General features: G+C 46.6%; 1 protein-coding gene across 1 annotated transcript in view; it reads left to right on the top strand.

Annotated features, from left to right (window-relative positions):
• The window catches only part of ZNF398 (zinc finger protein 398), a 29351-nt gene extending 19557 nt beyond the window's left edge, over positions 1–9794 (top strand). The window contains exons 5-6 of the mRNA XM_036862888.1: positions 1032–1145; positions 2541–9794. Coding sequence (XP_036718783.1) covers positions 1032–1145; positions 2541–3691 — 1265 coding nt within the window. The 3' untranslated portion in view covers positions 3692–9794. The remainder of the gene's footprint in view (positions 1–1031; positions 1146–2540) is intronic.
• The last annotated feature ends 3815 nt before the right edge of the window (positions 9795–13609 follow it).

Raw genomic sequence — 13609 nt, 5'->3', positions numbered from 1 at the left:
TTAATAAGCAGAAGTAATATGATCTCTTGGAAAGAACCCAGAATTGGGAACCTGAAAAATGTTCCTGAGCAGTCAGATCTGTGCTTAAACCTAACTTTGTAATTCTGGAAGTGTATTTTTTTTTTTTAAAGGATCAATTTTATTTATTTATTTTTGGTTGTGTTGGGTCTTCGTTGCTGTGCATGGGCTTTCTCTAGTTGCATCGAGCGGGGGCTACTCTTCGTTGCGGCACGCAGGCTTCTCATCGTGATGGCTTTTCTTGTTGTGGAGCACGGGCTGTAGGTGTGCGGGCTTCAGTAGTTGCGGCACATGGGCTCAGTAGTTGTGGTTCGTGGGCTCTAGAGCGCAGGCTCAGTAGTTGTGGCGCACGGGCTTAGTTGCTGCGCGGCATGTGGGATCTTCCCGGACCAGGGATGGAACCCATGTCCCCTGCATTGGCAGGTGGATTCTTAACCACTGCACCACCAGAGAAGTCCCTGTATTTGTTTTCAAATTAACATTTTTTTTTAAAGTTTTCGGTTCATCTTTTTTTTGGCGTATTTTAAAGCAAATCTTTGATAATATAGCTTTTCACTGTAAACACTTCCTTACTGGCAATTTACTTAACCTCTGAGGGCCCCCCCTACTTAAATGGAGAAAATATTCCCTGCTTCATTATTTCATAAAAAAGCTGTGTGAGAAAAAGGTGAAAATACTTTGAAAGTAAGTGTGCTAATGAAATGAAAGGTACTATTGAATCTAGATTATTTCAGAGTGTCATCTCTAATATAAAAATTTTGATTTGTTTTGAAATGGGCTCACTGAAAATAGTGAATCAACGTGAGTCTATCATGTAAAGATTCATAAATTTGGTTGCATTTTGAACTGGTTCTCTAGATGTTATATGCATTTTTTAAAAGGCTAGTTTCATTTTGTTGTTATAGTTAATTAGAGATAAATATTTGGGCAAAATGTAATATTCAGCAAACCAACATGATTATTTCCACTTTCTGAGTCAAGCCCTGAAGGCCGTTCTCTTCCCCCACAAACAGAGCCTGGCATTTCAACATCGGATATTCTGTCTTGGATTAAACAAGAGGAAGAGACCCAGGTGGGCACCCCACAGGAGCCCAAGGAGAGTGACATGTGCAAAAGCACCTATGCCGGTGAGTACTGAGCCGCCCAGACCCGGCTTATGCCAGGACCACTGAGAAGAAACGGCAGAGGAAGTGGGGTTGTGGACGCAAGGAAGTGGGTGAGGAATGAGGAAAAGGGGAAAAAAAAAGCATGTTCAAGTAAGTTAGAAATGAAACGGAAATCAAACCAAGATACATTTTAAGTGAGAAAACATACTCTTAAGTGTAAAGACAGATTAGAAGAAAAAGAAGTGCATACAGATGGACCAGAAGGTTGAGGATGGGGAAGGACAGGACATGTGAAGAGCACGCAGAAGGGACAGAACAGAGCTAGGGGGTGGGAGAGGCAAGCAGTGCAGACAGCAGGGTCTTGGGAGAGGCGCAAATGGGAATGTTAATGAAGAGCTCTCCCTCAGGAAGAACAGTGACATGAGAAGAAACACGCGTCTTCTAAGACATTTAGCACCATCTGTATTTTGCCATCTGAACCAGAAGAGAATCTCAAGGTCAGAAGAGACATGATCGTTTATGCAACTTAATGCAACCTGTTTATCTTCTATGCTCTGTGCTTAGACCCTGGGGGAAAAAAAAAAAAAAAGACAGTTTCTGCTCTTCAAGAAGTTTATATTGGGGCCACACATATCAGTACTAGGCATGCCTATTATTAAATGTCAAGGGTGAGTGGGATGGATGACTTATATACAAGAAATAAGAAGTTCGGAGAACATCACATCAGTTTTAGTTTGGGTATTTAGATAAGGCCTAAAGAAGGAGGCGAAAGGACTTCCCTGGCGGTCCAGTGATGAGGACTCTGTGCTTCCACTGCAGGGGGCTTGGGTTCCATCCCTGGTTGGGGAACTAAGATCCCCGCAAGCCAGGATGTGAAGCTAGAATTGGCCTTAGAAAATTGGTCCTATGTGGTTGGGTATAATCTGGGAAGATGGGAAGAGAGGAGATGCATTCTACAAAAGGGAGGGCAGAATGATCAAAGACGTATGAGCAGAAATGTGTACTTTATTTTCCAGGAAAGTAAAGAGACAGCTAACTATAGTGAAGGACTTACCTGGCAGAATACAAAGGAACAGGATTAGATAAATACATGATTTTAGGCCTAATCACAATAGGCAACAGAGAACATTTCAGAGCTTGTGAGCAGAGGTGAAACATAATGAAAGTAATGCTGGGGAGATTGATGCCAGGGTTCTTCCTGTCCAAACGGGGAGCGCTGGAGAGGTTCAGTAGTAAATTCTCTGACGATTGGCCTCAGGGACTACAGACACCCTGGTTATTATCTCAGCCCTCCACTGCCTTCCTTATCTGGGCCAATGAGGAGCTCAGAGCAGCCTGTCAGAGCTGGGCAGGGACACAGGAGAGTTGCTGGGACACCTGTTGTTGACAGGTGTGACTCTGAGTCCTTTCTTTCAGACGAAGAGCTTGTCATCAAAGCTGAAGGCCTTGCCAGAGCCTCCCTGTGCCCCGAGGTGCCCGTCACCTTCTCTTCTCCACCGGCAGCAGCAGCTAAGGATACGTTTCCGGACGTGGCCTTCAAAAGCCCGCAGTCTGCGCCCATGGCGCCATTTGGACGTCCAGCCACCGACCTGGCGGAAGCCTCTGAGGGACAAGTGACTTTCACTCAGCTGGGCAGCTACCCCCTCCCGCCTCCGGCCGGGGAGCAGCTGTTCTCGTGCCACCACTGCGGCAAGAGCCTCAGCCAAGACATGCTGCTGACCCACCGGTGCGGCCCCGCGGGGGAGCGCCCGGCCCCCTGCGCCCAGTGCCCCAGGCACTTCCCCCCGCACGCCGACCGCGGCCCCCAGCCGCCCGCCGGCGAGACGCCACCCACCTGCCCGCACTGCGCCAGGACTTTCACTCACCCGTCCAGACTCACCTACCACCTTCGGGTCCACAACAGCACCGAGCGCCCCTTCCCCTGCCCCGACTGCCCCAAGCGCTTCGCCGACCAGGCGCGCCTGGCCAGCCACCGGCGAGCCCACGCCGGCGAGCGGCCCTTCCGCTGCGCGCAGTGCGGCCGGAGCTTCAGCCTGAAGATTAGCCTGCTGCTGCACCAGCGGGGCCACGCGCAGGAGCGGCCCTTCTCCTGCCCTCAGTGTGGCGTCGACTTCAACGGCCACTCGGCCCTGATCCGCCACCAGATGATCCACACGGGCGAGCGGCCGTACCCCTGCCCTGACTGCAGCAAGAGCTTCATGCGCAAGGAGCACCTGCTCAACCACCGGCGGCTGCACACGGGCGAGCGGCCCTTCAGCTGCGCGCACTGCGGCAAGAGCTTCATCCGCAAGCACCACCTCATGAAGCACCAGCGCATCCACACGGGCGAGCGGCCCTACCCCTGCGCCGAGTGCGGCAGGAGCTTCCGCTACAAGCAGACGCTCAAGGACCACCTGCGCTCGGGCCACGGTGGCGGCTGTGGTGGGCATAGTGACCCCTCTGGACAGCCGCCGGACCCCGCGGGCCCCCTCCTGACTGGGCTCGAAACCGCTGGCCTGGGCGTTAACACCGAAGGTCTAGAGGCCAATCAGTGGTATGGGGAAGGGACTGGAGGCGGGGTTCAGTAAATGTCTCTCCTTTCAGGGTTAGCCGTGCTGGCAGCGGGGCAAGAGGCAAGCCCAGAAGCCCCTGCACCCCGCTAACCCGGTGGTAATGCCTGCCTGGCACGTCAGTGAATTTGGGGTCCTGTGCACTTGACTAGAGCCGTGCTTGAGTTTCGGAACTTCACAAGAGCAGCACATTGTGAAACCCAGGAAGACCCGGAAGAGAGCCCAGCTTCCCCATCTTTTCAAAAACATTACCTAAGCAGAAGTTATAAGAACGTTGCAGAGAGGTTGGAAAGCAAGATTCGGCCTCTGGTGATCCATCACAGGGTAATTGGGCCTCTGGTGGTCCATCACTAGGCAGAGTCAGGTGCGTGGAAGAGCCTCCAAGGCTTGAAGCCCCTTCTGCGGCAGAGAATGTTTAACTGAGCCTTTCATCACCTCCTTGATGGTAGGATGGTTGCTAGAAGAAAGTGCCCAAGCCTGGGCACCACTCCTGTTCCTCCCAGACAGTGGCTCCAGTTGGCTCACGTGCTTGGGTACTGTCTCTCCTGAAATGATGACTCAAGACTGCCTTCCTAGGTCTCCTAGATTAATTCTTCTAATATATTTTGTTTAATACTGGATGAGCAAAAAAATCTGACTTTAAAAGCTTCTTAAGGAGAACAGTTCTTTCACTAGCTTAATTTGAAGCATTCAGGCTTTTACTGCCATTTAAACTGCTAGAAACTTTTGCCGGGGTCCTGGTTAAAAATTTGGGAGCAGGATTCTCAGCCCCAGCTTTAAAAGCTAGAGATCCCCGAGAAGTGACAGAACAGCCTAGAGTTTGTGCCTGAACCCTGTTTCTTAGAGTCACTTATGTCATATTCTTCCTTATTGTTTCCAAGCAAGTAAGCTGGCTTTTCCATTCCCGGTGTCTGATATTCTGACAATCATCAGCAGAAAAGGTCACAGCACTTTCCAGAAGCATTACAGAGTTTTGGAAAGTGCCAATGGACTCTCACCTTTCACTTCCTCAGTAGTGAGATGATAGTTACAATGCCGCTTTCTTGAGCCAGCAGAGTGTCTGTTCACCCCCCCGGCGATGGGCAGATCGAGGGACTTCGTAGGCCCCTGAGAGCTAAGCACCAGGTGTGGATGAGGACAGCCTCTTCCTGCTGGCTTTGCTTCTGGGGACCTTGGCTACCGTGTGTTCTTTTGTCAGGGTCGGTCAGTCAGTCACCTGGGAGCATCTGAGCCTGGTCCCATTCCCAAGTGGCTTTGCAGTTGGGCCAGTTTCCCTTTACAGATCTCAGATTTTCATCTGCAAAATGAGGCTGGTGAAAGGAAAAAAAGTGAACCTTTAGAATTAAAAAAAAAAAAAATTTTGTACATTCCTTCTCCTGCCAAAATCCTGTCTCTATCTCTGGCTTTTATCCAGGCAAAGCAAAATAAGACAGCAAAATCAAAGCAGCGACATTCTTGCTGAAACTTGACTGAAATCAGTTTGATTTGTTGTTTTACTCTTGCTTGGAGACTGAGGTAGAAGACAGAGAATGCAGAAGTCCTAAGTCTTGGGCAGAAAAGTTGTTTGTACCTGTACTCTCCTGTTTCCCCTGAATCTTCCTGAGATGGCTGTGACAGGGTCTGCGAGTATTTAGACAAGACACTTTCTTGATGAAATGATAAGGGAAGGACCCATTTTTTCCCTTATCACCCAGCCCAAACCTCACCCTTCCTAGTTATGTGTAACTACACTAGGAAAAAAGTGTCACCCCAGCTAGCTTTGCTCCTGGGAATGCTCTGTCTGAACATGCTGCTCTTTAGGATAATCACATTTATAGAACATCTGTGACATTCTTAACACCAAGCATCATGGGAGGCCTAAGAAATGTGTATGAGACCAATTCCACGGTCATAACTTATAGTCTAAAGGCAAGGGTATGGGACAAACCAAGAGAGATGATAAACAGAACCCTGGCATATGGGATTAAGAGTTTTCTAGCTAGAATCTGGACCCATACCATGGAAAATTGGGGGGTTCTGGGGATCCCAAAACCAGGGTTCCAGCTTTACTGGTGACCCACTAGGAACTTGAGTGTGAGATCCAGCTCTGGTTTGCATCCTGATCTTCCTAATGAAAAGGAAGAAGAGTCAGATCTTTATGTGGTGAGGTCCCTTTTCTGAACAGATGGATTTGAGCATTCGCCAGGGTTTGCTGGAGAAGGCACTCCTACACTAGGTGTGATGATGGATGAGATAACATGGAAATTCTTTTTTACTCAGAGGTTTACTGAGGACACAGAGCTTATTAATGAGAGAGACCTGTGGATTCAAATGCTGCAGATAGGTCCCACAGTCCCTTTTGCAAGGAACTGTAGCCAGCAGGGACCCACACTTTGGCAAGAAGTGAACAGAGTTCAAATACCAGTGAGGCAAGAGCCGTGAAGCTGAATGAAAGGGAATGGGCAGCATCATGCCAGAAAGATGGAAGTAGATGTTATCCAATCCTCAGCCCTTGAACAAACTAGGGGTTCAGCTACTGTACTTTCTGGTCTCCTTTCCCTCCACCAGTCCTCTACCAGGTAGAACTCCAGGCCAGCTCTAAATTCGAGTTTGTTTGCTTAAGATTCAAAAGTGGATAAGTAAAATAGACCAGTGGAAAAGATAAGTCCAAAAGAGAGGTTCCAGTGAGTGGAGAAACGTGGTCCATCAAGGGCTCCTGAGACAAACCATACACTTAACAGTAACTGAGGATTGGTCTTCCTGACCAGACACAGTGGGAAAGAGGAAAACCTAGAAACGTGCTCTTCATCAGTCTGCCCGCTGGGCTGGGAAGTCTGTACTATCACATAAATAGGCACCATCTCCTTGGAGTGGATCCAGCTGTTGACTGTAACCAGAGTCACTCTTTGCTTACTAGATTTTTCATTATCACCGTACGATGAACCTCTGGCTCAGCCACAGATGTGAACATAAATGGAGTTGATTGTCCAGAAAGTGAAAGAAGACTCTGATCTTTCCTGCTGGATATTTGTTACTGGAACACCATGGCTGGGCTCTAGCTACTTTACATAACTTCCCAGCAGTGCTTTACATAACTTCCAACCAGGACCAGACCTTATGGCTTACTAGGGAGTAACAAATGTTCACTGTCTCAGTCGGCAACAGTCTTGTTGATAAAAGAGGGCCCGAGTTCCTTTATCTGTTCTTTCTGAATGGGATGGAGAACCCAAACTTCTGCTCAGATTTCCTCTTGAGGAGGGGCAGGGCATGCTGTCCCACAGCCACATCCCACACTGTAGCTTCTTAGACAGTAAAAAGCATCCTCCTCGGCTGTCTGGGGGCTGCTGAGGAGCAATGAGGAAAAGCAAGTCTCCGCAAAAGGTTCTCACAGACCCGGGACTCTGTTATCATCAGAGATGTGTTCTTTCTGTGTGCTCGGTGGACACCTTTGACTCTGTTCCCTTCACTCGACAAAGGAAGCAGTCTTCTCGCAGGGTTTTACACAGAGGACATTCTTTGACTTGGGAAGTGTCAGGCTCTTACAAGCAAAAGATCCTCAAGTTAGGGCAAATTGGTGGGAGATGGGAGTAGGGAGTGCTTGGGTCTTGTAAGGACACGTCATGTGGGTTAGTACAGCTTAATGGCTTAAAGCAGGGACTAGATTCAGGCCTAGATTCAAGTCCTGACATCATAAGAAGTAACATAACTTATATTATTTAGCCATCCTGAGCCTAGTTTCCTTATCTGTAAAATAGAATGTCTCAGAGGTGTCAGGGTTTGGGGGCAACCTGTGAAAGTGCTTAGCACAGAGCCTGGCACACAGAGGTGTCAGGGGGCAGCCGTCAGGAAAGGTGCAGGCCCAACCAGAGAGGGGAAAGTGCAGAGAACTGAGGTCGCTCTGCAAAAGCACGTGATTGCTTGATGACGTAGCTTTTGCCTTCCATCTTTTGCTTCCATTTAGCCTGTTCGTTTACTCTGTCTTTTCTGTATCTCCTGGCTCCCAAAAGTTTGTGTGTGCCATGACACCAGGTGGTTCTGATTCTCTTGACTTTTCTTAGTTCACATTCTAACATGTGGGATCTGGCCCAGCTCCTCTTTCTATACCAGGCCACAGAAGTCTCCATCCAGCCCTTGGACTAGCTGCCCTTGGGTTACATGCTCATCTTGGTTCAGTCAGCTGTAGTCAGGAGGGAAGGTCCCAGATCCCAGGATCTGTGGGCCTGGTAGACTGACTTGGGAATGGGCCAACGGTGGCACAGTGGGGCATTTCTAGTACTGTGAGGAAAGACTGTTTCACCTGTATCAGGCTTCCTTGAAAGGCTTCTACTTCATCAGCACATCCAAGACCAGAGCTCATGGCCCCTGCATAAAGGACCTGGAAGGTGCTGTTTCTGTATCTTGCAAAAGAAGTGATTTGTTACTTTCTAGGGTGTTATTCCTCCTTTCTATCCCAGCTCCACTTTCTTTTTAAATATGTAACTCTGGCCATAATTCTATTTATACACACATACACAATGACTTCTGTCAGCTTGGTCAAATTGCCTCTTCAAAACAAAACATAATTCCACCCCTTAAGACCAACCGCCCACTGAAGAATGCAGAGAGATACAGTCAAGTCAGAGAGGCCTCAAAAGTACTGCGCTGCAATGCTCTTAAAATTGCCAGGTTACATTTCAAATAAAATATTTGGTAAAACCTCATTGGGCTACGTGGCTTTGTGTCTGCTATTAGCAAAGCCAGTATTTACTGTAAAATCTTGAAGCTGGTCTAAAAATTAAGCTACCCAAGAACTGGGGCCATGTCTTATTTTGTATTCCTCCTGGTGCCACATGCTGTCAGGGACGTGGATGCTTGATGAATGATCGTGCAGTGGGAAGACCACCTGAGTAGGGATTACAAACGATTCTGGTTGTAGCTTAACATTCTCTACCTGCTTGGTTCAGAGCAAGCCACTTAAATTGTGTAGATCTCATTTTCCTAATTCTAATGGGCAGATTGAACAAGGTGGTAGTAGAAGGTCCCTTCCAATTCTAAAATCATAGAATTTAAGATTTTACTTCCTGGTCCTGTTTTCCTTGTCTGGTTTCTCCCCAGATTCTGCCTTATTGAGTGATTCCTTTGACACAGCAGAATCAACACCTTGGAGAGGTATGCATTATTACAGATTAAAGAGTCTCATTCTAACCATATTATGATTACTCCAAAACCACACAAACTGACAAAATTCTAGCAAAACTAAAATTTCGTTTGAATACACAGTATGTATTTGACTGCACTTTTAAGCATAGGAAGACACACCAAAATAATAGTCGTTCTAGGGTGCTGGGGTCATTCAGTGGTTACTTTTTCCTGTATATTTTGTGTAATGTAAAACATTTTGTATATAGCACTTCTAATGCTTTTATAAGAATAAGGATTATCATAATGAAAGAGGTCCTGGAAAGGAAGTCAGGGAGCCTCTTGCTTTGGTTTTCTCACTCGCAGTGTGAGGCTAGTACACACTTTACCAAGTTTACCTAAGGTGTTGTGAGGCTCAAATGAGGGAAGGTCTTAAAAAGTGCTTTGAAACATACTGCAAGCCTAAGAAGAAAGTGTTGATATAGTAGGTGCAGGAGAATTACTTGTTGATCAGTTATACAGTTTCCTGGATGTTACTTAAATGATGCTTCTCTTCAGTCAAGACTGGGCAGTGGTTGTTTCTTCACTTCCAGTTTGCTTGCCTGTGCTGGGGGGAAGCTAGCCTGAGATTGCAATTTGGGAAGCAGTGAGAGAACAGAAGTACGTGTGGGCAGAGACTGAAAAAAAGTTTGATGCAGAAAATATCAGGGTGACATATATAATGTGACCTATATAATGTGTTGACTTCTATCAGCAACTCAGGCGAGATAACCAGTTTTATGTATATGAGGAATTATAACAAATTGGAAAGGCAGGCATATTCCTGGAGAGATTGGTTTAAACAGAATTCAAAATTAAGGATGTATGTAAAGCTATGTACATCAAATCAGTTCTTGGCTTTGAGGTTATAGTTTTAAAAAATTATATAAGAAAAACAATATCTGCAAGCCAACCTCAATGAGTAAACAGCAGAATAAAACAATGAACAAGAAAAGTTAAGTCAATCATTTTTTATTATTAGTCAGTAAGTAATAATTTGGGATGTTTATGCCCCCAGGGAGATCTTGTGGGGCTGAGACAAGGACCTGAGAAACAGCAGGGAGACCTTCTTATGCTGCTTTGTTCTTGGCTGGTCATTAGAATAACCTGGGGAGCTAAAAAAAATATTTATGTTGGGGCTCACCCTGGCATGATTTGATTCATCTGGGATGGGGCCTAGATGTTTTGTTTTTTAAAGTTCCCCCAAGTGATTCTAAAGTGCCTGCAAGTTTAGAAGATCATAGAAAGAGAAAGTGAATTCTTGGACTGGAAATGACCAGTTAGCCTGCTTTCCCAGAACAGGGAGCTGTGGATTGAAGATGAATAAAAGGATTTTTGAATCCACAATGGGAAGTCCTAATTTGATTCTAGAGGCAGGACTCGGAAGGAAATAAGGCTATGGGAATGGCTGTTGAAAAAGTTCTGAGTGATCTCAGCAGTTAAGTTAGGAGCTCCAGAGACAGCATCCATTGCAGCTGTGCCCACGGCAGGCTCTGTGCAGAGACCTGGTACGGACAGGCCGCTGCGCGAGCATAGGTGGGAACAGCACCAGCGCCTGCGCCGCCGTCCTCGCTAACCTCCGTCGTGGTGAGGCCAGCACCTCTGTGTAAGAGCAGCTTGCTGGAGAACCGAAAGGGACTGTGGTGATGTCATTACCAGCTCAGATTTAACAGTAATACACGGTTTTAATACCTTATTGGTTGCTTTTAGAAAAACCAGTATTATTCTGCATGAGCACTAGACTATTTGGAATGAATTTTGACCTTTTTTTTTTTTTTAATTTTTATTTATTTATTTATTTATGGCTGCATCGGGTCTTCGCCTCTGTGCGAGGGCCTTCCCCCGTTGCGGCGCGCGGGCCCCTCACCATCGCGGCCTCTCCCGCTGCGGAGCACAGGCTCCAGACGCGCAGGCTCAGCAATTGTGGCTCACGGGCCTAGCCGCTCCGCGGCATGTGGGATCCTCCCAGACCAGGGCTCAAACCCGTGTCCCCTGCATTGGCAGGCAGATTCTCAACCACTGCGCCACCAGGGAAGCCCAATTTTGACCATTTTTAATAATCAGCCCAGGGACTTCGCTGGCGGTCCAGTGGTTACGACTTGGCCTCCCAATGCAGGGGGTGCAGGTTCAATCCCTGGTCAGGGAGCTAAGATCCCACATTCCTCGCGGCCAAAAAACCAAAACATAAAGCAGAAACAATATTGTAACAAATTCAATAAAGACTTTAAAAATGGTCCACATCAAACAAACAAATGAAAAAAACCCCAAAAACAAACAAACGGAAAACAAAAAAACCAAAAAAAATAGTCACCCCACACTTAAATGTTGAAGGGTTGCCCACTGAGAAGATTCGAGAGGATGTACTGCACTTATCACCAACATAAAACGTGTCTTCTGCATGAAGGGTTTCTGAGCCCTGGCACCTGTGTTTAGGACTGTCGAGTAGCTTACTCAGTCACCAAGCCGTCACATATCGAGGAAAGTGCCACAGAGTCATTAAGGACTGAAGAGAACTTCACTCATCTACTGTGTCGAGACTTGCAAAGAAAGTGATGGAATGCCTATTTGAAGTAGGCTGAGAATAAATTCAAGAGGGAAAAAGTAGTATTTTCTCCAAACTTTGCATAGGTATAAAGCAGAAATTTTCAGAAGTCACTGAGAAAGAGAGGGAGAGGGAGAGAGGGAAAAAAAAAAAAAACGTGTGTGTGTGTGTGTGTGTGTGTGTGTTTGGGCATTTAAGTTTGAATTAAAATGTTGGCAGAAGGTGGATCTGAAAAAGGCAAGGATATTGAAAACTCATTAGCAAGAGCAAATTGACCTTAAAACTGTATAATACAAAATATTTGACTGTGTTCCCCACATTAACACTTTCTGCCTCTTCTAAGTAGTCTTGGAGCTTTATCACCTTACCCCCAGCGACCCTCCCCTTCACATAGTCTTGCCTCTGATTTTTAGTTATACTTAGGATTTCAATGACTATGAAACCTAAGGTGTTATCCTTCCTTGGAGGTTGGCATAAAGTGTCCTAAAGTGAAGATAGGAAGTTGTAACCATGGACACGTCAGTGGGTGAGGAGAGCTTGAGGATTACATTGCAGTCCTTAAGCCTGCTCTTTAAACTAAGCAAGGAGCGACACTGAGATAGAAGTGCAGATCTGGTTACCCTCTTCACTTGGCTAAGAGTGAACCTAGAGGGTTTCTTCCTCAAATACAGCTTGTAGTTGTTGAAAGGACACGGAGTGCACAGCACCAGGAATTAGGGAGTGGTAGACACGTGTGTTAGGGTTCCCCAGAGAAACAGAACCAAAAGGATATATAGAGATATATAAGAGGAGATTTATCAGAGGAATTAACTCATGCCCTTACGGAGGCCAACAAGTCCTATGATTTGCCAGCTGCAGGCTGGAAAACCAGGAGAGCAGTGGTGTAATTCATTCCGAGTCCAAAGCCCCAAGAACCAGGAGCACCGATGTCCCAGGGCAGAAGGAGATGGCTGTGACAGCTCAAAGAAAGCAAATCTGCTCTCCCTCTGCCTTTTTGCTCCACTCAGGCCCTCAACGGATTGGATGATGCCCATGCACACTGGTGAGGGCATCTTCTCTCATCAGTCTGGGATTAAATGCTAATTTCTTCTGGAAACACCCTCACAGACACCCAGAAATAACATTTTACCAGCTCTCTGGGCATCCCTTGGCTCAGTCAAGTTGATGCATAAAATCAACCATCACAACACATAAATGTTCTGGCATTTTTGAATGCCCTCTCCTTTGGCCTCTCCTATATCCTTTAGTCCAATACCCTGTCCTGAGCAGAAGCTATCTAATTCCTAGGTGAGGAGATGAGAAGCAGCCCATTCCCACCTGAGAGACTGAGGGCCCAGCCCTGGGTCCTTCCCCTACAAGAAATGTGTATTAACAATGATACTTGACATCTATAACCCACTTCATCCAGTCGCTCATTCCACTCCTCAGAAAGTTAGATAACTGCCTCATAGTTACTCAGTGGCTCACAGAAACAGGTCTGAGGACCGGACACCTCTCCCAGTGAGGGTCTCTCCCACCCTCGCATCTCTCAGCCCCATCAGCCCGTTGGTCACTGGAGTCCATGGTCCATGGACAGCAGCCCCCTCCTCGTGCCCTTCTTGTTTTCCTTCTGGGACGTGTCCCCCAATCCCCCCATTCACCACGCATCTGCTGTATCCACTACTGGTTTTTGTGACCTGTGGTTGCTAGGGTTGGCAGTTATAAGATAATGCTAGTACCACGAAGCCTGTGCATTTAAATTCTGTTTGAGTTGAGTAGCTTTGCTCATATCTCATGACAGTGAACTGAACTCTGGCTGCCAGGGGTGAAAGTACGATGGCTCTGTGTGTGCGAAATTCACCCTCTGTGAAGGAGAAACGTAAAGTGGATATACTATGTGGTATCCTATTGTGTAAAAAGACAAGTAGTTATAAGTAGTTTAATGCTTAGGAAGGGAAGTAATTTTAACTACTTTATATTGAAAAGATAGCTTAAACCCTTGGGACTAACCTAGCTTCTCTTCCACCTCTAGGAACGAGGGAAGATGTTGATGATGTATAGGTCAGAATGTGTGCTCTGAAATGTGTCTCACTGGTGGAAATGAGTTTACTTGGAGCTTTTCAGACTCTACTTGCCAGTTTCCTCTAATAATAGTGACATGATATTTACAATCAGGGGGCAGCCTATGGCCAGGGAACAGAGGGAAGAAAATCACTGACTTCTGGGAACATAACCTTTGCTAACCTGTAAGCTCCTTGAGAATAGTATTAAGTCTGTGA

Source organism: Balaenoptera musculus, chromosome 9 (genome assembly GCF_009873245.2).
Source record: "Balaenoptera musculus isolate JJ_BM4_2016_0621 chromosome 9, mBalMus1.pri.v3, whole genome shotgun sequence".
Lineage (NCBI taxonomy): Eukaryota > Metazoa > Chordata > Mammalia > Artiodactyla > Balaenopteridae > Balaenoptera > Balaenoptera musculus.
The sequence above is the reverse complement of the archived record's forward strand: the minus strand, read 5'-3'. Positions and strand labels throughout refer to the sequence as shown.